Source organism: Eptesicus fuscus, chromosome 4 (assembly GCF_027574615.1).
Source record: "Eptesicus fuscus isolate TK198812 chromosome 4, DD_ASM_mEF_20220401, whole genome shotgun sequence".
NCBI lineage: Eukaryota > Metazoa > Chordata > Mammalia > Chiroptera > Vespertilionidae > Eptesicus > Eptesicus fuscus.
The window spans coordinates 46895304-46918593 of NC_072476.1; the positions used below are offsets into that span (position 1 = coordinate 46895304).

At 44.2% G+C, this 23290-nt stretch overlaps 1 protein-coding gene and 1 long non-coding RNA gene across 7 annotated transcripts in view; one reads left to right on the forward strand and one right to left on the reverse strand.

Moving 5' to 3' along the window:
- LOC129148844 (uncharacterized) overlaps positions 1 to 13527 on the reverse strand; it is a 31856-nt gene extending 18329 nt beyond the window's left edge. For all 5 annotated transcript variants that reach the window (XR_008555828.1, XR_008555827.1, XR_008555826.1 and 2 more), the window contains exons 1-3: positions 13252 to 13527; positions 11749 to 11831; positions 9778 to 9875 (exon numbers count right to left, since the gene is read on the reverse strand). This is a non-coding gene — a long non-coding RNA (uncharacterized LOC129148844). The remainder of the gene's footprint in view (positions 1 to 9777; positions 9876 to 11748; positions 11832 to 13251) is intronic.
- A 109-nt stretch (positions 13528 to 13636) lies between these two features.
- Positions 13637 to 23290, forward strand: part of REEP5 (receptor accessory protein 5) — a 34662-nt gene continuing 25008 nt past the window's right edge. For both annotated transcript variants that reach the window (XM_054714998.1, XM_054714999.1), the window contains exons 1-2: positions 13637 to 13843; positions 14611 to 14704. In XM_054714998.1, coding sequence (XP_054570973.1) covers positions 13726 to 13843; positions 14611 to 14704 — 212 coding nt within the window. In that variant the 5' untranslated portion in view covers positions 13637 to 13725. The remainder of the gene's footprint in view (positions 13844 to 14610; positions 14705 to 23290) is intronic.

Consider the following 23290-nt stretch of genomic DNA (forward strand, 5'->3'; position numbering starts at 1 on the left):
ATCTGAAAATCAATATCCTCCAGTGAGGATTAACAAACAAACAAAACTATCATGGTACTGGCATAAAACAGATAGAGAGCCCCAAAATAAACAGAAGCCTATATGATCAATTGATCTATGACAAAGAGGGAAAAGCTATACAATGTGTAAAGACAGTCTATTCAATAAATGGTATTGGGAAAACTGGACAGATACATGCAAAAAAAATGAAACTAGACCACTTTTTTGCACCATATACAAGAATAAGCTAAAAATTAAATACTCAAAAAGAACACCCAAAACCATAAAACTCCTAGAAGAAAACATAGGCAATAAACTCTCTGACATTTTCTTAGGTTTTTTGTTTTGTTTTGTTTTTTTCTGATATAGCTCCTTAGGCAAGGGAAACAGAAGAAAAAAACCAAAACAAATGAGACTACAGTAAACTAAAAATTTTTGCATCACAAAGGAAACCATCAACAAAACAAAAAGACAATCTACTGAATGGAAGAACATATTTGCCAATGATACATCTGATAAGGGGTTAATATCCAAATTTATAAAGAACTCATACAACTTAACACCCAAAAAAACAATCTAATTAAAAAATGTGTAGGGGACCTGAATATACATTTCTCCAAAGAGGACAGATGCTATAAAATATGAAAAGATGCTCAAGATCACTAATCATCAGAGAAATGCAAATTAAAACCACCAGATCACCTCACACCCATCAGAATGGTTATCACCAATAAATCAACATACAGTAAGTGTTGGTGAGGACAGGAGAAAAGGGAACTCCTGTACACTGTTGGTAGGATTGCAAATTGGTGTAGCCACTATGGAAAACAGTATGGACGTTCCTCAAAAATTTAAAAAATAGAATTAACTTATGACTCAGCAATTCCATTTCTGAGTCTTTATCCAAGGAAATCCAAAATACTAATTCAAAGAGATATTTACAATAGCTAACATATGGAGACAACTTAGGTGTCCATTGATAGAGGAATGGATAAAGAAGTGGTGGTAAGTATATACAATGGAATATTACTTGATCATAAAAAAATAATGAAACCTTACCATTTGCACAGCATGGATGGACCTAGAGGATATTATGTTAAGTGAAATAACTCAGACAGAGAAAGACAACTACCATATGATTTCACTTATATGTGGAATCTAAAAAAACAAAATAAATGAACAAACAAAACAGAAACAGACTCATAGATACAGAGAACAAACTGATGGTTGCCAGATGGGAAGGAGGGTAGGGGGCTGGGTGAAAAAGATAAAGGCATTTAGAAGTACTAATTGGGAATTACAGAATAGTCACAGGGATGTAAAGTATACCATAGGGGATATAGACAGTAATATTCTAATAACTTTGTATGGCACCAAAAGGATACTAGACTTATCAGGGGATCACTTTGTAAACTGTATAAATTTCCCACCATGCTGTACACCTGAAACTAATATAAAATTAAATGTCAACTCTAATTGTGTACCAGACAACCAACGGGTCCAGGTTGCCTGTCACTAGTTCAGCCAATTAAGCAGAGACAGGGTTGAATCATATATTCCAATACTGCTGGCAGTATGGGGAGAGCAGCAGGTCATCCACAAAAACCTGCTCTGCCCCCCACCATAATCCAGCTGCTTATATTGGATAGAAGGACAAAGATTATGTGGGAAAGTAGGAATTAGAGGTATGGGAAAGTGGGCTGGGCAGAGGGGTTACAGAAGGTGGGTGCCTTCGGGCGCCCCAGAACCAGATTACAGGTAATAGGGGTTGGGGTTGTAAAGAGCAGGTGTCTCCTGGATTAGATTGTTTTGCCCACAACGTTGTAAATCTTTCCATAATGACAGGCAGTTCTCAGGAAAGGAGGATGGACTGCATTCCAATGTTAGCTCCCATGTCCCAGGGTGCACAACTCCCAGCGAGGTTAGAATGTGCTTTCTCTAATCAGAACAGAACCATCATGGTTAACAGAGCATGATTAATATTTCTTATAATTAGAATTAGTTTCCAATATTCTGTTTCTGTTCCTAACAATTGGAAAAAAAGTAAAATAATAGAAAAAATAAAAATAACTATTTATATAAAGTTATTAACCCTGTCTGAGATATATCCTATCTAATAAAGAGGGAATATGCTAATTAACCCTCATGCCATCACAAAGATGGCAGCGCCCAAGCCAATAGGAGGAAATATGCTAATTGACTGCCCCACTCTCAAAGATGGTGGCGCCCACAGCCAATAAGGAGGGAATATGCTAATTGACTGCCCCAACCTCAAAGATGGCAGCACCCACAGCCAATAAGGAGGGAATATGCTAATTGACTGCCCTGCCCTCAAAGATGGCGGTGCCCACAGCCACAAGATGGTGGTGCCCAGTCCCCTCAGCCCCCCTGGGTGGCAGGCATGCGGCAAGGCCGGGCCCACCCTCAGGCGGGCCTGGCCGCTCCACGCACCTGCCCTCAGAGTCCCCCAGACCCCTCAGCCCCCCAGCCACCCAGGGCTGGTGAGCCTCGGATGGCGGCTGCCCAGCCACCCAGGGCCGCCCGAGGCTCAGGTAACCAGGGCCGGCCAAGGCTTGCACTGCCGGCAGTGGCAGCAGCAGAGGTGTGATGGGGCATCACCTTCCCCTGATCGCCGGGTTGCCTCCCGCCCCTGAGGGCTCCTGGACTGTGAGAGGGGGCAGGCAGAGCTGAGGAACCCCCCCTCTAGTGCATGAATTTTCATGCACCGGGCCTCTAGTGTGTGTGTGTGTGTGTGTGTGTGTGTGTGTGTGTAATCTTTTTCCAGATTTGCTTTTTGCCTTTTAGATTTCTGTTTATTTTGCTTTTTGTTTTGGTTGTTACAGTTTTCCTTCAATTTTTTTCACATTACTCACATACATATTGGTTAATGTCCATATATTGTTTTATTTCTCTGAATTGTCCATTCTTGCACCAGGATCCATGGTTTTAATTATTGTAGTTATATACCTAGTAAGGCAAGGTCTCCTCTTACTTTCTTTTTTGGAATGTTATTATTTATTTTTGTATGTTTATTCTTATTGGTGAAATTCAGAATCATTTTATCAAATCCCAAATGTCGGGATTGTATTAAATTTATGGATACATTTGAGGAGAACTAACATGTCTATAATACTGAATATGACCCAAGTCTGTTATGTTCCTCAGTTTAATTATATAGTTTTCTGCAAATATATCCATATTTTGTGGTATTAATGCCAATAGAAATTTTTAGTTTTTCTTAACAGTATGATTGGCATTAATTCAACACATGTATTGAATTAATAAGTGAATAATAGAATAAACTTTTAAAATCCAAGAAAACTTTTCTTTAATTACAGACTAAAGGAGAAATGTGTCCTACTACCTAAAAGATTTTGGTTTAATTATACTGACACACACACACAAACATAGTTGACTTGATTTGCTAGAGCTCATTATCTAAAATTGAACCAAGCATTCAGAATTCAAAGTCAGGCTTAGCCTTATCCATGTGTAGCAAACCCTGGGACATTACATATACTTGGGGGAAAGTTTCCACTATTGCTTCACGAGTGCCTAGAGTTCTACCATTAATTTCACTGCTTTAGATTAAAGGATTCCTTTTCTTAAAATGCAAATACCTCTCAGAAAGGTAGTAGAATACTATGAATTAAGCCATTATAGTCTTTTACATGTTAGTATGATTTAATGATCACTTTCTTGACAACATGTACTGGTAGCTAATTAGGAAGATGTTTTTAATAAGAGGAAGAGAATTAAAAGAGCAGAGAACCAGGAGTACCAGGATACTGGATATATGGGGTGTTTAAAGGTAAGGGGGGAAAAAGTCAGGAGAAGGAAGCTAAATTTTATAAATTTCTTTGGGCAGAAGTGCATCTTGTTCATCTTTAAACATAATGTTCAGCATATCACAGCCACTTGTATAGGGGTGTGTAAAACAGGAAAACTGCTGGCCTCATAGCTCTGCCTGTGGGTCGTTCTGCCCAGAGCTGCAGTCTCAGGGCTATTCTGGGATGACCTCTACTCTACTATTCTGGTTCCCTTTCCTCAGAATTATTCAGGGAGGATGGGATGCCAGAACCTCATTGTTAACAGGTGTCAGTTGACTAGTATAACAAACAATTGCTAACTGCTAACATATTTTGCATTAAGGTAAAACAATAAGTTGTCTATTTATACAAATGTAAATGTTTCCTTATAGAATAAGAAGACAGTATTATCTTCAGATGCTTGGCCTTAGCTCTCCCTCTCACTCCTCATTGGTCTGATCATTTCACAATTGATCCCCTGAGGAAGTATTGGGAAACTGGAGATGAGGGATAAACAGTGGATTTTTCCTCAATGTTTAGTTTTTTCCACTGTTAGTACTTACGAATTTATTGCCTAATGAAGCAAAATGATGACTCCTATTAGATCTGGGAAAAAGTAAAAGAAAGCTAATAGAGTTGAAAAGAATTTTCTGCTAGCAGAGTAAAGGGTGTCTGGTAAAGAGACAACAAATTATATCATATGATATCATCTGATAGTCAAATTGAGTAGTTTTTAAAAATTGATAACAGTTTTCTTTCCAGTGATAAAAATATATAAATATTGGATTAAGATACTAAAGTTTTTTTTGAACTCTCAATTATAGACATCAAATGTTGCCATGACTATCTACTGTGACATCCATAAAGCTTGGACCTTATCCTACTTCCCAGTCATTTAATTTGTCAAAGGTTCTTATTCTCATTTTCAGAAGGCTAATGAATCTGTTACCAGTCCAAGATGATTTATTTTCTTTATTCTCCTTTGAATTAATACAATGGGTAAAGTGATTTGAGGTAACTATTAAAATAATTTATTTCAAAAATAATACTCTGAAATTAAACCTGTGTTGTTTTTCTGTTTTAATTTGTCAAGATAATAGGCATATTCTCCACTTAATTCTACGCTCAAGTCTTTTGTGGCTTATTTAGGATATTTGCATCTAATCCAAGTCATGGCATTGGATATCAAGCAATCTAAGGCCCTCTTACATGTTAAAGACACAAGTTATAAGTAATCACATTCTCAAAGAATCTAGAAATAAAGACTCCTCTTTTAATCCATTTTATGTGCCACTGTGTGTAGTTATAAATATACCAAATATACATGTGGTATTAACTAGGTGTATGTGTTAAACATAAATTCAGTTTCTATTATACAAAATTAGAAGTTACAGTTATAATGACTGGTGCTTCTAAGTTCATACTGTTTGTATAAGAATGAGCAAAAGTATCAACACTTGTGACTTTCAGTTAATTTTGTAAAGCTTCCTAAGTTGAGCCCTGGTTGAGTGTCACCCCTTGCACCTAAAAGTCACCAGTTTGATTCCGTGTTGGGGCACATACCTAGACTGCGGGCTCGATCCCTGCTCTCCCTGATCGGGGTATGTGCGGGAGGCAGCGGTCGATGATGTTTCTCTCTCTCTCTCTCCCTCTCCCTTCTTTTCTCTCTGAAAAAAAAAATCAATAAAAACATACATATTGCCGAGACCGGTTTGGCTCAGTGGATAGAGCGTCGGCCTGCGGACTCAAGGGTCCCAGGTTCGATTCCGGTCAAGGGCATATACCTTGGTTGCGGGCACATCCCCAGTAGCGGGTGTGCAGGAGGCAGCTGATCGATGTTTCTCTCTCATCGATGTTTCTAACTCTCTATCCCTCTCTCTTCCTCTCTGTAAAAAATCAATAAAATATATTTTAAAAAAACATACATATTTTTTAAAGAGTTTCTTAAGTTGATATACACATATCGTTGGTGCTTTTTGGAGACAGAAAAAAAGCATGTTTTTTTAGACTAATAAATTCTCACTTTTAGCAGAGAGTTTTGTTATGGTGGCCAAGAAATAAACAGTTGTTAGAAACAAAGGTGTGAAAAAATCAAGCCTGTCCCCCCCAAACCTTATTCTAAACCCCCCAATAACTAATCAGAATCGATTTTAGAGTCCATCTTAGGTAATAAGCAAAAGGCTACATTATCAAGTCATTCTCTCCAAACTGCCTGGCAGACTCGCAATAAAGCAAGTTATTTCTGTATGCAAAGGAAGAGGCTTGTCCTTGAGTCATCCAGTGTGGTTATGGCATGATCGACGTCCAGGAGCTGGATGACCTTGGGCCAAAACCGATCCGAAAAAGGCTGAAAGACAGAGACCAAGGAAAGAGGGAAAGCATGTGGAGACTGCTAAGCGATAAGGAGCTGTGTAAACCAACCAGCTGAATGTCAGAGAATAGCTGAACTTGACCTGACGTGCATTTTAGGTCAGTTCCTGGTTCCCATTTGTACAGGCCTGGAGGATCTATTTGGCCACGGATTAGGCAAAAGGTCCTAGACAAAATTAGGAAATCAACAAATTTGTTTCATTACTTTGTGCCTGGGGAAAGACATCAAGTGTTGTCAACTGGAATAAAGGAACTGACTAGTTGCATTGGTAATCCTCAGGCACCTGGTGTCCTCACCCCATTAAAATATGCTCTCAGATCCTTTATGCAAACAAATTGCCTAACACAAAATAAGTGCTCAGTATACATTTTCATTTTCCTTTCTCATTCCCACAGTCAAATTACTGATAAAAATGTTCTCTTATTTCTTCTAGTGTTTTTATTTTCATATACACCAAATTCTGGAATCAAATGAGCCAAACAAGAAGGAGGAACTTTTTTGATTGTGTGTTTCACTTATATATGTCTTTCAGGTGAGCTAAAACTTCATCAGCACTCCATGAGGCTAGGCACTCTACAGAGATGGAGTATATCATTTTCCCAACAACCCTAAGAGGTGGTATATTAGTCTATTTGGGCTGCTATAGCAAAAACATCATAGACGGTGTGGCTTTAACCACAAACATGTATTTCTTGCAGTTCTGGAGGCTGGGAAGTCCAAGATCAAGGTGCCGGTAGATGCAGTGTCTGGTGAGGGCCACTCCCTGGCTCACAGGCTGCTGTCATGATGGAAAGAGAAAGAGAGCTCTCTGGGGGCATCTTTTTATTTTATTTTATTTTAAGATATGTTATTGATTTTTTACAGAGAGGAAGGGAGAGAGATAGAGAGTTAGAAACATCGATGAGAGAGAAACATCGATCAGCTGCCTCCTGCACACCCGCTACTGGGGATATGCCCACAACCAAGGTACATGCCCTTGACCAGAATTGAACCCGGGACCCTTGAGTCTGCAGGCCAACGCTCTAGCCACTGAGCCAAACCGGTTAGGGCTGGGGCATCTTTTATAAGGGCTCTAATCCCACTCATGAGGACTCTACTCTTATGACCTAATTATCTCCCAAAAGACCCATCTTCAAATAATGTCATGTAGGGTTTAGATTTCAACATATGAATTTGGAGAAGACACATTCAGTCTGTAGAATTTTCAATCAACATTATTTTCATTTGATAGGCGAAGGAAAGTGGGGCTTTTAGAGTTTGAGAACTCTCCTAAGATCACACAGCTAGCAACCAATGGAGCCAGAGCTTCTGCTCCTAGGCTGTGCCGTAGGCCTGTGCCATGTCCTGGGTGGGCCCTCATTGTGAGTGAAAGGACTACTCCAGCTGATTGCTCTCAACATATGCATTCTCTCAGGGACCTGGAGGCTGGTTATGGATCCCCCACATAAGACTGGTGTGGTGGGCAGAATAATGAACCCCCTAAAATGCCCCTGCCCTAATATCTGGAACTTATGAATATGTCCCCTCAGATAGCAAAAGTGACTTTGCAGACATGATTAATCCATTTCTTGGGTAATCTTGGTGTGCCCAATCTAATCACATGAGACCTTAAAAATGGAAGTGGAAGGCAGATGGGTCCGAGAGATGAGACACAAGAAAAAGGAAGAGAAATATGAAGTGTGAGAAAGATTCAACCCGCTGCTACTGGCTTTGAAGATGAGGAAGGAAATGGAGACCTCAGTTCCACAATCACAAGGACCTCAATTCTGCCAACAACCCAAAATGAACAGCAACAAGAAAAAAATATTTACATATTCAGTCCTGCTGAAGTCACCTTGATTTCAGCCCAGTGAGACTTGTGGCAAACATCTGGCATAGAGTGTCTTTTTATTTTTATTTATTTATTTATTTATTAAATATATTTTATTGATTTTTTACAGAGAGGGATAGAGAGTTAGAAACATCGATGAGAGAGAAACATCGATCAGCTGCCTCTTGCACACCCCCCACTGGGGATGTGCCCGCAACCAAGGTACATGCCCTTGACTGGAATCGAACCCTGGGACCCTTGAGTCCGCAGGCCGACGCTCTATCCACTGAGCCAAACCGGTTTCGGCAGAGTGTCTTTTTAAAAATATATATATTTTATTGTTTTTTTTTTTTACAAAGAGGAAGAGAAAGGGAGAGAGAGATAGAAACATCAATGAGAGAGAAACATCAATCAGCTGCCTCCTGCACACCCCCTACTGGGGATGTGGCCGCAACCAAGATACATGCCCTTGACCAGAATTGAACCTGGGACCCTTGAGTCTGCAGGCCGACACTCTATCCACTGAGCCAAACCGGCTAGGGCTGGCATAGAGTGTCTTAACTATAAGATAAGTTTGCCTTATTTAAGCACCAAGCTTGTGGTAATTTGTTGTAGCAGCAAAATACAGTTCCTTTATTCAAGTTGCTAATTAAATTCCTCTGATGCCTAGTCACAAAGGGAAGTGCACAAAATTGTCTCACTCTGGTCCTTTTCTGTTCTTACATGGGAAATAAGCAAAAATGCTTGTCATCCTGCAGGCTATGGGGCGAATCTGGACTAACTGGTCTTGAACATATAGAAACAACCTGTAAGAGACGTGTGCTCTATTTGTTTCCTGTACAGGTGCCGTTAAAGAAATGAGAGGTTGAAATGAAGGGTATGTTTATACCTGGTGGAAATCTCTAGATTTATGTGCATTAGCAATGGCATATGATATTGAATTTCAGAATAAAAATACTTTGCTAAACAAAAGGATAACCCCAGATTATTTTATTTTCTATCGTGAGCAGTAATTTTCTAAAATTCAACTTCCTGTTTGATAAGTGGAGACATATAATAAAAAGCTTTGTCCATATTTTCAGTTGAGTTAAGAATAAGCCAAATAAAACAAAATGTAATTCAATGACGCAGGGTGATTTTCACATTTTCGTTCTTTTAATACTCTTTCTGAAATTATATTCAGCCTCTGCATTTTCCTTCGATCACCTGTGTTTTCTCTTTTTCACTTCGATGATGTGTTGCCATCAGCCTCCTCTAGCAGAGGGAGGGGCAAGTGTCAACTGGGCTGTGTCCCCAGGGGCTGAGGGCCTCCTGATTGAGAAAGTTGGCTTCCTGATCAGTGCCAAGCTTCAATAACAACCGGGGTCTCCGCCAAATGTGGGGGGAGGCGTGGTGGGGAGAGAAAGGTAATGAAGTGACCTTCTATCTAACATATGTGAGAGTTAGAACAAACGTGTGTTAATGACTTCAAGTAGTTGAGAAATTATCTTAACCTGAAGAAACAGCTTGTGGAGAACTAATGAGACCTGATCACAGGCCTCTGGCAGAAATTTCTCCTCTAGCCCATGGAAGGTACTATAGTAATAGCATTTGCATCATCCCAAGTTGGTTTGACTTCCTTCTCAGGAATTGCCAAAGTCAACCTGCTTCAGCGTAGCCTTCCTCATGGCCTCTGCGACAGAGACCTGGTTCGTCTGGTTCCCAGGTCTAGCAGAGTCTGGCACATGGGATATACTCCATAAATATGAGTGAGTGAGTAGTCTGACACGTAAGTCAAGAGTTCTTACCTTCTGCACATCTTTTCTCCACTATGAATGAGTCTAAGTTTTGTACTGATGACTGCATGAAGAAAGAGTCCCACACTTCCTACCCTGATTGCAAGTTCCTAAAGGCAAGAATTATGTAATTTTAGCATCTAACTGTGTGTTTTTTTCTTGTTATTTAACAAACACATTTTTTTTTTTAAGCAGGCATTCTTCCAAAAACTTTTTAAAAAATAGCTAATTCAATCATCATGACAACCCTGGGAAATAGGTACTGTTATCCCTGTTTTACAGAAGAGGAACAGAGGCTCACAGAGCTTAAGTAACTTGCCTAAAGTCACAGAGCTAAATGGTGCAGCTGGGATTTCAGCCATTCGGGCTGGTTCCAAACACAGTGCTCCATACATGTACCTTACTATGCTGCCAGTGTTAGGGGAAATGATGGAGGAAAGAAAAAAAATTAGGATCTCAGGAGAAAACTGAGAAGAGAAGAATATTTGTAAATAGATATCCAAATGAATAGTATATTTCTAAATACTTCATGCATAGTTAATACAGTACACATGTTGACACTGTATGAAATAAAAATTTAGGCTGATTTGAATACCTAACTTAAAAGGATACTGCTCCTTTACACCTGAAAATAATATTGAATGTAAACTGTAATTGAAAAAAAGAAAAAAGCCCTGGCCAGTGTGGCTTAGTTGGTTGGAATGTCATTCCATACACCAAAAGATTGCAAGTTTGATTCCAGATCAGGGCACATAACCTGGGTTGCAGGTTCAATGCCCAGTTGGGGCATGTACAGAAGGCGATATTTCTCTCTTTCTTTCTTTCTCTCTCTCCCTTCCTCTTTTTCTCAGAATATATCCTTGGGTGAGGATTAAAATAAAATAAAAATAAATAAAATAAAAGGATTTTGCTCCTTGGTTTAAAAATAAATAAAACCTTGTCAAGTTATAAGCACTTTCTTTCACCTACAAAAACATAAATTACATAAATAAATAAAACCACCAAATTGTGACTCATTTGAAGGAATCAAAATCATGACCCTGACTTCCAGATAAGTGAATACTTATCATATTCACTTAGTAGGAAATTATACTCACAACTGGTTAAAAAGTTCAAAATTCTGCCCTGGCTGGTGGCTCAGTCGGTTGGAGCGTTGTCCCATAAACCAAAAGGTTTTGGGTTTGTTCCTTGGTAGGGGTGTGTAGGGGAGGCAACTGATTGATGCTTCTCTCTCACATGGATGTTTCTCTCTCTATCCCTTCCTCTCTCTAAAACCAATAAAAACATATCCTTGTGTGAAGATTTTTTTAAAAAGTTCCAAGTTCAGTTACTCTGATAGGCTTTTGTAATTATTTTCTAGGGTTGTTGTACCAAAGTACCACATAGTAGGTAGCTCTAATAACAGAAATTTATTGTCTCACAGTTGGGGAGGCCAGAAGTCCAAGATCAAGGTGTCAGCAGGGTGGGCTTCATCGGGAGCTGTGAGGGAAGAATCTGTTCCAGGCCTCTCTCCTTGGCTTGTAGATGTCTGGCTTCTGCCTGTGTGCCTTCAGAACATCTTCCCTCTATGTGTGTCTGCCTCTATGTCCAATTTCCCCTCACACTGAATTAGAGCCCACCCTAATTGCCTCATTTTAATTTGATTTCCTATCAAAGGACCCTAAAAACCCTATATCCAAATAGTCACATTCTGAAGTAATGGGGGTTAGGACTCCAACATACCTTTTTTTTTTGGGGGGGGGGGGGCCACGATTCAATTATAATAGCAGTATAATATAGGGGTAAGGACCCAGGTCTGAATTCTAGCTCTGACATTTAGTAATTCTGAGATCCCATTTCCTCATTTTTCCCCTTAAATGAGGATAAAACAGATAGTACCTGCTTCATGTAGTTGTGAGGATTAAATGAATTAGTACATGTAACACTTAAAATACTGAGTAGTACAATATATATTATATATTCATTCATTAAACAAATGAATACCTATTAAGTGCTGGTCATTATTCTAGCTGTATGAGATTTAGAAGAAAATAGGCAACAATTCCTACCTTCATGGAGCTCATAATCTAGTGGGGAAAGAAAAACAATTTAAAAAGTAGAACATATCAAACGTCAGCCAGTAGAAAAATAACCAAGAGAGTGTTTGTAATTTGGGATCAGAGAGGGCCTCACAGACGTGTCATTTGAACAAAGACCTGAAGAATGGGAGGAGACAGTTAAGTGGTTATCTGGAGCTTTTCAGATAAGAGGTTTCCCCACCTCAGTACTGTGACATTTGGGGATGAATAATTCTTTGTGCAGGGGGGCTGTTCTGTGTATTGTTTAGCATCCCTGGCCACTACCCACTGGATGCTAGTAGTGGGTACCATCTACTACCCCAGTTGTGACCATCTGTCTGACATGCAAAGATGTCTCCAGACATTGCCACATGTCCTTGGCGAAAAAGTGCAAGATCACGCGTGGTTGAGAAGCACTGAGCTAGAAATAAAGTGAATGGGGAGGAGACTAAGGGGGAACAGGGGGAGGGGCCCAGCTTGTTTGAGGCACAGCAGGGAGGCAGGCAGTAGGAGGTGGAATGAACCACATCACCTATGACCTGGAAGCCACTCTTTAAGCAGATGGAAGCCACTGGAGGGTTTAGACCCAAAGGATAACACAACTTGATCCCATTGGCTGCCACACTGAGAACTGACCTTGTGAAAAGACAGAAATGGACAGCTCGGTAGGGAGGCTGTCACAACAATCCCATTATTATTTTTTTTTATTTGGTTTAACTTGTCCACTCATTTGGCGGGATGGTGGCGGGAGTGCTGAGGGACTTGAGCTAAGAAGCTCTGGGGAAGAAAAGAGGAAGGAGAGTGAGCAAAAGAACGAGTTAGGCGTGGGCAAGATGGTTAGCAGAAGCGGAAGGCAGCAGGTGACTCAGTCCATGGGGGAGAGCCGCGGGGCTGCGCAGAACAGAGAAGGTTGGGCACCAGTTGGCGTGCGGAGCCGGAGAGCGAGTCTGTCCTGAAGGGGGGCGGGGGGCGGCGAGGAAAACCTTGCACAGTGTGCAGACCCCAGGCGTCAGAAAGAAGGAAGCCTCTCCAAAGGAGTGCCCTGAGATAATATGGGTGGCAGGTCACAAGGGCCCAGCTTAGGTGGAGCGCTTGAGCAAGGCATCCTTAAGGAAGCCAAGGGAGGTCCTGCCCAAAGGCCTGCAATCACCTCCTTCTCGCACTTGTGCTTGTAGGCAAGTGCCCGTCTACGGTCTCCGCTGAGGGTTCTGGACGTTTCCCCACGGTTTCCAACGTCAAGCCAATGCAGGTCCACCGTGAAAAGGGGTTAAAGAGTGCAGTGCCTTCTTGGGGAAAGTGTCCCCGGAGGAGGGTGTGTTACATTTCAGGTAGGGTCTTTTCGAAAACACTTATTATCCGGAGGTGAGAAAAGCTCTGGCAACGAAGCCCAGAGCGGGTCTGCCCTCCGAGTGCTCTCAGGAGGCCCTACCTTTCCCCGTTCAGACTTAAGACGTCTCCGCAGGGCCGGCCTGGCAGCGCAGGTCCATCCCCCCAGTCCCGCGGCCCTGCAGGTGGGAGACTGGGGCGCCCGCCTCCCGGCCACCAGCTGTCCCCGCCCGTGCGATTCGCCAAGGGAGCCGACGAGAGACCTCGGCCCTTCTCACCCCCCGAGGACGCCGGCTGTCAACCGACGCGGGGGCCGCGGCCCCGCGGGGAGGGCCCCTCGGCAGGGCCGGCGGCCGCCGCCGCCCAGGGCGTGGCGCGGGCCGCGGAGCCGGCGCGGGGAGGGCGGCGGGCGGGGTGCGCGGCCGGGCGGGGCGGGGCGAGGGGCGCACGGGGGCCGCGCTGACGCGCCCGCCCCGCCCCGCCCACCACGCCCTCCGCTCCGCTCCGCCCCGCCCGCCGCCCGCGCCGCAGCTAACCGCACCAGGAGCAGCCCGGCGGCCGCACGACGGTCCCCGCCATGTCCGCGGCCATGAGGCAGAGGTTCGACCGGTTCCTGCACGAGAAGAACTGCATGACCGACCTCCTGGCCAAGCTCGAGGCCAAGACCGGCGTGAACCGGAGCTACATCGCGCTCGGTGGGTGCGGGGCCGCGGCCGCCGGGGTGTCGTCGCCGGGCCGGGAGCAGCTGCTGCACCAGCTGCCGGGGAAGCTCCCGGGGAGGGGGGGTTCGGGAAGGCGATGTCGGGGACCGATGGGGCCCCGAACCGCCTCCTCGGGGGCCGACCTGGCCGCCCGCAAGGCCGGGGGCCCGAGATCCCGCCTCCCGGGGCGGCCCCGGCTTAGGGGGGCGCCGGCCTGTGCCCGCGGCCAGGTGGCCGAGCGCCCGGGGCGCGGGCCGAAGGGAAGGGCCGCGCTGACGTGTCTGTCCCCGGGCGGTGCTCAGCTCTGGCGCGGAGTGGCGGGGGGAGGGGGGCCCCCGCAGCGGGCACGGGGCGGTGGTGGCCGGACCCTCCCGGGAGCTCCGCATCCCGAAGGCGTGTCCCGTCGGGAGGGGAGACGCTCGGCCGCGGTGGGCGCGGGAATCCGGGCCTCTCGGGCCCTCTGTGGGGCGGGGCTCCCCGGCTGGTGTGCGGCCGCGGGGGCTGGGGGGTGGGGGGCTGCAGGATGGAGGGCGGGAGGTAGGGCACGAAGGTTGGGGGCGGGGGGGGGCGCTTCCCGTTAGCCCCAGACCCAAGGCAAAGCCCCGCGAAGGCGCAGGCCCCATCTCCGCCTGGTTTGTTTTTCTCCGGCGCCTTACGCGGCCCGGACTGGCGTTGCGTTGGGTGTGTGGGGAGGGGGAGGGGGCGCTGTGGGGCTCGAGGACCTCTCTGCCACTCAACCCCCTCCTCTCCTCCGTCTCCAGGTGTCATCGGGCTACTGGCCTTGTACCTGATGTTCGGTTATGGAGCCTCTCTCCTCTGCAACCTGATAGGGTTTGGCTACCCAGCCTACGTCTCGTAAGTGACCCCCCCCCCCCCCCCCCCGCAACCATCCTTCCTCCCCTTCGGTCCCCTTCCCCCATCCAGGGCCGCCCTGGTTACTGGATCCCCGGTTTCCCTGAGAGAGCAGTCACAGCACCACAGGGTAGCCACTGACTGCTGAGGGTTACGCATTTCAGAGCCTTAACTTGATGCTTGATCTCTTGATGACTAGCCGAAATGTTGATTTCATCAGATTATACGGGCGGGCTGTGTGCCTTGTGATGGGTGCACACGTGGAGAGTGTTACAACAGAGTCCTCTTGCCTTTCCTGGTGGGAGCTCTCAGCCTGTACAGAGAGCTAGATTCCTTCTCCCTAATAATCATTTTAGTGTGTGTTTCACCTTATAGTCGTGTACATAGACAATAAAACCCCATCCATGAGGACTTCCTTAATTCTGAATTCATGTTAATTCAGATACTGGGAGAATTTTGTCCTGATTTTAAAAAGGCTTGCCAGAAGAACCATATGATTTTACTCATGTGTGGGATATAAAATAGAAAGCACAAACAGACTCATAGACGTGGACAACAGTATGGTGGTTACCACAGGGGAATGGGAGAGGAGGAAGGTGAAGAAGATAAAGGGGGGTCAAATAGATGGTGAGGGAAGGAGACTAGACTTTGGGTGGTGAGCGCACAATGTAGTATACAGATAATACATCCTATAATTGTACACCTGAAACTTATATAATGTTATGAAACAATGTTACCCCAATATATTTAATTTTAAAAATAATAATAATAAAAAAATTAAAAGGCTTGCCACTTATTTTAGGCAACTGGGAAACACTCTAATATAAAAACAAAAACCTTATGAAATGTATCTCGAATATAGCTCCTTGGTTATATAAATAATTTATGCAATTAAACTAAATTACAAATGAATCTTATCAGATGAGGGGCTGAATTTATTATTTATTGAGGTTGTTTTTACTTTACTGTGTTTATTTTGAGATATTGTACAACTTCATTTTTCTATGCATTCGACTAGTCATTGTTCTTCACAAAAATGAATTTTGTTTTACTCTGCAGCTCTTCCCATGAAAGCTGGTGGGTTTTACTTTCATTGAATTGGTTTTTACAACTTTCCTCAACCACAGGGACAAAAATAAAGGAAGCTAGGAGGCTAAGGCACAGATAACACATTATTACACCTTGTGTCTATCATCGGGAGGGAGGAAACATGCCTTAGAAGTTTTGATTTGAACAATTAAATTGAAATTACATAACTAATAGTTACTGTGTTAATCTGGTCTATGTCGTGGCACTCCAGAAAGTCTAGCTGCATATGGGACACTGCTTGCTTATGCATTTGGAGATCGTCAATCTTCCCGTGGAGAAGCTTCACCCTCTCCAGCATTACCCGCTCAGCACCACCCAGGTTTTGTGGGAATACCGAAAGATTCTGGAGGCAGAGCAGAGAAACTAGTTTGGCTTCCAGATCAATGAAAGAGTACAAGAATAGCAATTTTCCATTAACTGTATCTGCTGGCATATGGTGTATGTAGCAAGTTTGTAGACAGCCCTGATTCAGAATGGCTTGCATATCACTGTGTCTGCGGTAACTGTCAAAATCATCCAGTTGTACACTCCTTTACTTTTCTTCTGTTTGTGTAGTCTACTTGCAGGAGCTCTTTTAAAAAGAAAGCTTTTAAAGCATTTTTCAGGTTTGTGTTCTAGATTTTATCACATTTAGAACAAATCGGGTGTGGCAGCTTAGTACTGCCTCACTGTTTGAATTATATTGAGTTAGCAAAGCATCTGGATTTTCATAAATACTGAATAGCATGGAAAAAAAAATCCAACCCTTCCTCTCCACATCAGTGCCATTTGGTACATAATCTTGTGTGAAACATAACCTCTGTGTTGGTCTGATGAGATCATTGCTGTGGGCTTTAGAAAGATAAAAGTCTCCTGAAGGTGGGATAGATAGGTTGATCTGTGGACGTGGATGTGACTGAAGACGCGGACAGAATGTGAATATGCTGCTTCTCCTTGACCTGGAGAGGATTAATTCTAACAAGGGCCATTTTTTAAAGCAGTTTTTGTGTTTTGATAAGAATTCTGTAAAATGGTAGAGACAGTTATATTTCTGAGTAGGTCAGGTAAGTGGGTTTTATATATTTTATAATCATTCACCAAGTATATACATTTTGTTTTCTACTTGAATATTCTGAGGCAAAATGACATGTGCCGTATATCTTAATAAGAATTGGAAAGGTATTAAAAATCAAATAAAGAGAATTTAATGGTTTAAGCAAAAATTCAGGAAATAATGAATATTTCTGGATTAGTGTTTATTCATAGGATGTTTCCTTTTGGAAGATCCAACTCTTTTACCATAAAAATAAATACAAGATTCTGTGACTATATGGGAATTGAGTCAAGGTTGGCCTCTGGATACTTGGACTTTTCCCTAAAACAGTGGTTCTCAGCCCTGACTGCCCATTGGAATTACCTGAGGAGCCTTAAAAAATACTGACGCCTGGTTTCCACCCGCAGAGATTCTGATGTAATTGGCCTCGGTTTGGGGTTTTTAAAAATCCTCAATCCTTTATAATTTTTAAGGATTCTAGTGTGCAGTCAATGTTGAGAATCCCCGTTGAAAAGTGACAGCAGTAACCTGTGCTTGTTACTCTTGAAGATGGGGCGAACGGGGCAGGGGTGGGGGGAATGGCCTGCTGACCCTGGGAATAGCCCAGAAGTCTACCTGCTCTCTGCTTTGTGAGGGAGTTTCAAGGAGACCTGGGACTGTGTGCACAGAATAAAACATACAGCCTCCCCCCACCCCACCCCCAGTCAATAAGCATTCAGGCAACCCGTGTTCCGTTCGTCTACTCGTCTGTTCATCACTTAGCCCATGTGATTGTATCATTGCCAGAAAGAAAGCCCTTGAACATGGTGGTATTAATAGCATCTAAATCAGTGTTACTGCAAGTGTGGTCTGTGATCACCTTCACTTGAACTGTTCTTGTCATTTTCCCTGTGCTCCGTAGCCAGATTTATGTTTTAAAAATACAAGTTCATCTATTTAGCCAAAATCAAATGCCAGCCACGAGCCAGGCACTGTGGCCGCAGGTGAGATAGGCCCCGGACTGACGTGGATGTGCCCTCCACCCTCTGTGAACGCACAGACTACCAGGATCAACCACGATAAAAAGTAAAGTAGTGAGAGAGTATGGTAAGCTCCCCACAGAAAACCAACAGGGAGCCGTGGCAGAGAATAACAGGAAGGACTCAGTATTTGTCTGAGATCCTATTTGAGTTAAGACCTGAGGAATGAGAAGGGGCCAGCCAAGCGCAGAGCCAGGCAGAGGCAGCAGCCTGTGCCAGGCCCCCGGGCAGCGGGCGCTGTGAGAGGAAAGAGCAGTGAGGGCGACAGGGGAGGTGCAGGTCCACCAGCCCGGCCAGCGGCTGTTACAGGAAGTGTGTGTTTTATTCCAAGTTGTTGTAGGGGGTTTGCATGTTTTCTGGCAGCCGTGGGTGGGTTTTAAATAGGGCGTGAGATGACTGCTGTGACCTCTAGAAGGAATTGACGATCCTGCCAAACTATGTCTAGCCCTTCTTTTGTCACCTTTCAGCGTTTGCTCCTGCTGTTTCCTCTTATTGGGCCGTCACAGAGGTGTCCACAGGTTGTGCATCTTGGTCAGCATTGGGCCTAGCTGGAGGGTGCAGAAATGACATTTGGAAAAGCTCATTTGGCTTCCTAGCTTTTCTTATGACTCACTGCCTTGGGAAATCTGTGGGTGGGCTCAGGTGCACCTAGCTCCAGGTCAGGGCTTGGCATGTTGGAGCAGGCACACAGCTGACGGCTGGCCAGTGCTCCTGGAGGACAAGGTGTTCCTCCAGGTGACCCTCGCTTTCTGTGGACATAACTTCAGCCTGTAATCTTCTGCATTTCCAGACTCTTTGGCCACCAGACGTTTCATGAATAGGCAACATGAAATTTAATTCCAGCCGCCTCGTTATCAAGAGCTGTTGACAGAATTACCTTAATCTCCTTACTTTCCTCTATTCCTGATAAGAGAAGGCAGACTACTGGATAATAATAGGAACCTCCATTATTAAGGTAGATTTACCCGCTCCTTTTGCTGAGCTATAATTCACATGAAATCTTTTTTAAGTGAACAATTCAGTCGTTAGTATAGTCATAGAATTTTGAAAGCATCACCAATATCTGATTCCAAAACATTTTCACCTCCCCAAAAGGAAACCCTGCACTGATCAGCAGTCACTTCCCTTTTCTCCTACATCCTAGTCCCCAGAAACTACCATTTTACTAACTGTCTCTGGATTTGCCTAATTCTGGACATCCTATATAATAAAAGGCTAATAAGCAAATTGACCAAACGGCGGAACAACTGGTCGCTATGATACACACTGACCACCAAGAGGCAGATCCTCAATGCAGAAGCTGCCCCCTGGTGGTCAGTGCACTCACACAGGGGGAGCGCTCCTCAGCCACAGGCTCATGGCTGGTGAGCGCAACAGCAGTGGCAGGAGCCTCTCCCGCCTCCGCAGCAGCACTAAGGATGTCCGACTGCTGGCTTAGGCCTGTGTCAGTCGGACATCCCCTGAGGGCTCCTAGACTGCGAGAGGGCGCGGGCCAGGCTGAGGGACTCCCCCCAGTGTGTGAATTTCATGCACCGGGCCTCTAGTTTCATATAAAGGGAATCATAACATGTGTTTTTTTGTTTCTGATGCAGCCCTGCTTTGAATGGCATTGCACAAACAAGAATCTTCCCGAGGGGCCTCTCAGGAGTGTGTGCTGGGCTCCCCCTTCATACGCAAAGTCTGTTACCTGAGACCTGAGGTAACCCCTCAGGGGCTTTTGAATGTGGGTGCCGGCCTTCTCCCTGCTTTTTTTGTTCAAATGGAATGATGAGGGGAAAGTCTAATGACTTTATTTTCTACTAGAGGCCCAGTGCACTAAATTCGTGGCAGGGGGGCGGGGGTCCCTCAGCCCGGCCTGTGCCCTCAGGGGATGTCTGACTGCCGTGCCAGTTTGCTGGACGTGAGGTTGGGGGCAAGCGCTCGCCAATCTCTACGGCTGGTCACCTCCCTCTCGGAGGCAGACGCTCAATGCAGGAGCTTCATTGAGCATCTGCCCCCTAGTGGTCAGTGTGCATCATAACGACTGGTTGTTCCGCTGGTCTTTCTGCTGTTCAGTCAATTTGCATATTAGGGTTTTAGTATATAGGATTTTTATTCCGCAGAGAAGGGAAAGGAGGGCAGTGCTCTTTTTGTCCCAACTCAACAACCTTTTTGTTTAAAATTCTAATAAAAGTCTATTAATTTTCCTCTTTTCATTTTATATTTTTCTTAAGGATCAGGCTGCCACCTTCCTGGGTCTGTCAGAGTTGGGCCTTGGAGATCAAATATGTAGTTTGACTCAGTTTTCACATGACCCAGGGACAGAGGTGGAGTATGTTTCCCAAGGTCTCACAGAGGCCAGGTTTGGTCTGGAGCCATCAGTGACGACACAGGAATGTGAAAGCACATTGAGGCATATTTTAGTGCCATGGCTGAAAAATTAAGTATGTGTAGAGTCCAGTGTTTTGGTGTGTATGTATAATCTAAAGATTGCTCATGCTTTTGCTATCTCCTGCCCACTTCAATGATGTGTCACTTTCTCTTCTGTGTGTCCTCACCAGCCCATTTTAATACAGAGTGTAACAGCAATTAGCTCTTTGCATGACACCTGAACACCTGTGCAGCACTTAATTACATAGACGCTTCTGGATCCCTGTTTAAGTGCTTTACAAATATCGCTCATTTAATTCTCATGACAGCCCTACAATGTAAGTACTGTGATTATTCCCGTTTTACAGGTGAGGAAACAGAAAGAAGTAATTTGGTTAAGGTCTAACAACAGGTATTTAAACCCAGGAAGTCTGGCTCCAAAGTCCATGTTTTTAACTTTCAATGTTACACCATTTCCCAAGTGGCTCTTTTTATAAAAAAAAATATACTTTTTTATTGATTTCAGAGAAGAAGAGAGAGAGAGAAACATCAATGATGAGAGAGAATCACTGATTGGCTGCTTCCTGCACGCCCCCCAACTGGGGATTGAGCCCGCACCCCGGGCATATGCCCTGACCCGAAATCCAACTGTGACCTCTTGGTTTGTAGGTCAACACTCAATGACTGAGCCAAGCTGGCCAGACACAAGTGGCTCTTGAATGTCCTACAGAGATGTGGCATAGCCTTATGTAGAGATGAAAATTGAACTGTTGATCAGTTTGACACTGCCAATACATTCCTTTCATGCAGTGTATTTTTACTCAAATAAGCTACTGCCATCCCATATCAGCTATCTGCACACACAGTCATTTGCAGTGTTTTGTGAACATGTGTTAGAATATATTAATAAGTTCTTTCTCTTGTCTGTGATGCGCATTGATTTATGACAGTTGTAATATGCCAAGTTATTTGCAGGGACCCGCTCTGTTTTACCAGTGCAAGCCCACCTGAAGACAGTACACTGAATTGCATTTCCTGAGGGAAATCAGTCTTGCCTTTAGTTCTGTGTCAGGAGCCAGCAGATCTCAAGAAGTGATGTTTGGGGATGACTTTGTGAGGTTAGATCAAAAAGGGAAGGTGGGGAGGGGAAGACTGGAAAACACACACACACACACACACACACACACACACAACACACACACACAAAAACAACAACAACCACTGTCAAAATAACTGCAAGAGTTGTACTAACCAGTAACCACAAGTAAAAGCCACAGCATCATCTTAGCTAATGATAAAGTGAGGAAATCCAGGTTAGAAATGGTTGAAATCTACTTACTTAAGACTTGCAATGGCAGACTCCTAAACAGGTTCATTGCCCAGAGTTGGTTTGAGCAGGTTGCCATGTGACTATATGACTGACAGTTCTGCACCACTTTGTGTCTCACAGAAGCAAGTCATCTGAAGCAGAGCTGGGCTTCCCTAATGGTGCTGGAGGATGTGGGTTTGCAGTCTCCTCATAGACTCACTAGCAAGGGGTGTGTTTGTTTTCTTGTGTTTTTTGAGAACTTACAATTATCTTATGTTTCCTTTTAACCCATGAGAACTTGGGAGCAGATATATTGTCTTTTTTTGGGGGGTGGGAGCAGGTATATTTTCTACTAAGCTGCTTGTGTTCCTATTACACTAGCTTTTCTCTCTGCACTGTTTCAGAGCAGAGCAGTGCCTGCCCACACTGCTTTCTTGGGTTGTATGAAGGAAACGCAGATATTCTGGCCAACTGTGCACTTGGATCAAAACTGAAATCTTAAATATTTCAACATTTTACTTTTGTCAGCTTTTTACTGGTTGTGTTTTCACTTAGTGTTATTGCTAATATTGTTATTTTAAGATGGAAAAATGTGGAGGAACATAAAACATTATTAAAACAACCTGTGCCAGTTTTTTAAATAATTCTAGCCAGCATTTGGTTAAAAAAAAAAAAGTCTCTTTGCCTGTATCATAGGGAAAAGAAAGTTTTGAGGAGCACATAAGATGAATGATTTAAATTATTCATGATATAGTTTCTGGGCTCTAAGCAGTAGTGGAGGGAGATCCCATTCCTGCTCTGGCATGTTCCTTTTGCACTTTAATGAACTCTTTCTCTCTCTTTATGAAAGCCCCGGAGATTTGGTGTGTTTGACCTTCTGAGTTGCCTTCAACACCCTCCCCCCTCTTCTTGTCTTTGAGTTCTTCTCTTTTTCAGGACTGACTTTGTATGAGGACTCAGTTTTCAACTTAATGGCCTTATATAGTATTTAAAACAAGTGTCAATACATACTGGGGTATTTTGAGGCATTTAGTGTCTATCAGTAACATTACCAATTTAATTTTGAGGAACAAGCATTCATATAAAATTGCTAGTGAAATTTACTTTTTTGGAGCACCTGATATATAAGTGGGGCTACAGAAACCTGCCCTGACTTCATTCTATAGCTTGCTCACTCTTCTGATTCCTGGGAGTAGAGCTTATCATCTGTCCCTCTCAGTCACATGGCCACTATATATATCCTGCAGCTTCTGAGACAGGCCAGGTGATCTAGTGAGGATCACTTACCTGTCAGAGGTAACCCTAGACTGCTCTCTGCATCTCGATATGGCCCTCTTTTGTCTGGGGAAGGTCAGTTTAGGTTGTTTTGAATAGGTAGGGTGTTTGAGCTGAAGTTAAGCTTTATGATACCACACTTGACAAAGATAATAACTTCTTTATATATATACTAAAGGCCCAGTGCACGAATTCGTTCATGGGTGGGGTCCAGCCAGCCCAGCCCCAATCAGGGTGGATTGGGGCTGGGCCTGTTGGGAGGTGGAGATGGCGGGAGGTTGGCTGGCTGGCCCGCCCGAATTGGGGCCCAATCAGGGCCAGGCTGGCTAGGGGAAGGGGCCCCACCCCCAATTGGGGTTAGGGGGCTGATTGGGTGTGGGGCTGGCCATGGGGAGGGGCTGTGGGCAGTGGGCTGGCCGGCCCTGCCCCTAATCGGGGTGGGAGGGGCTGATCTTGGGAGGTTGACCAGCCAGCCCCACCCCCTATTGAGGTGGGGTGGCTATCAGGGGTGGAGC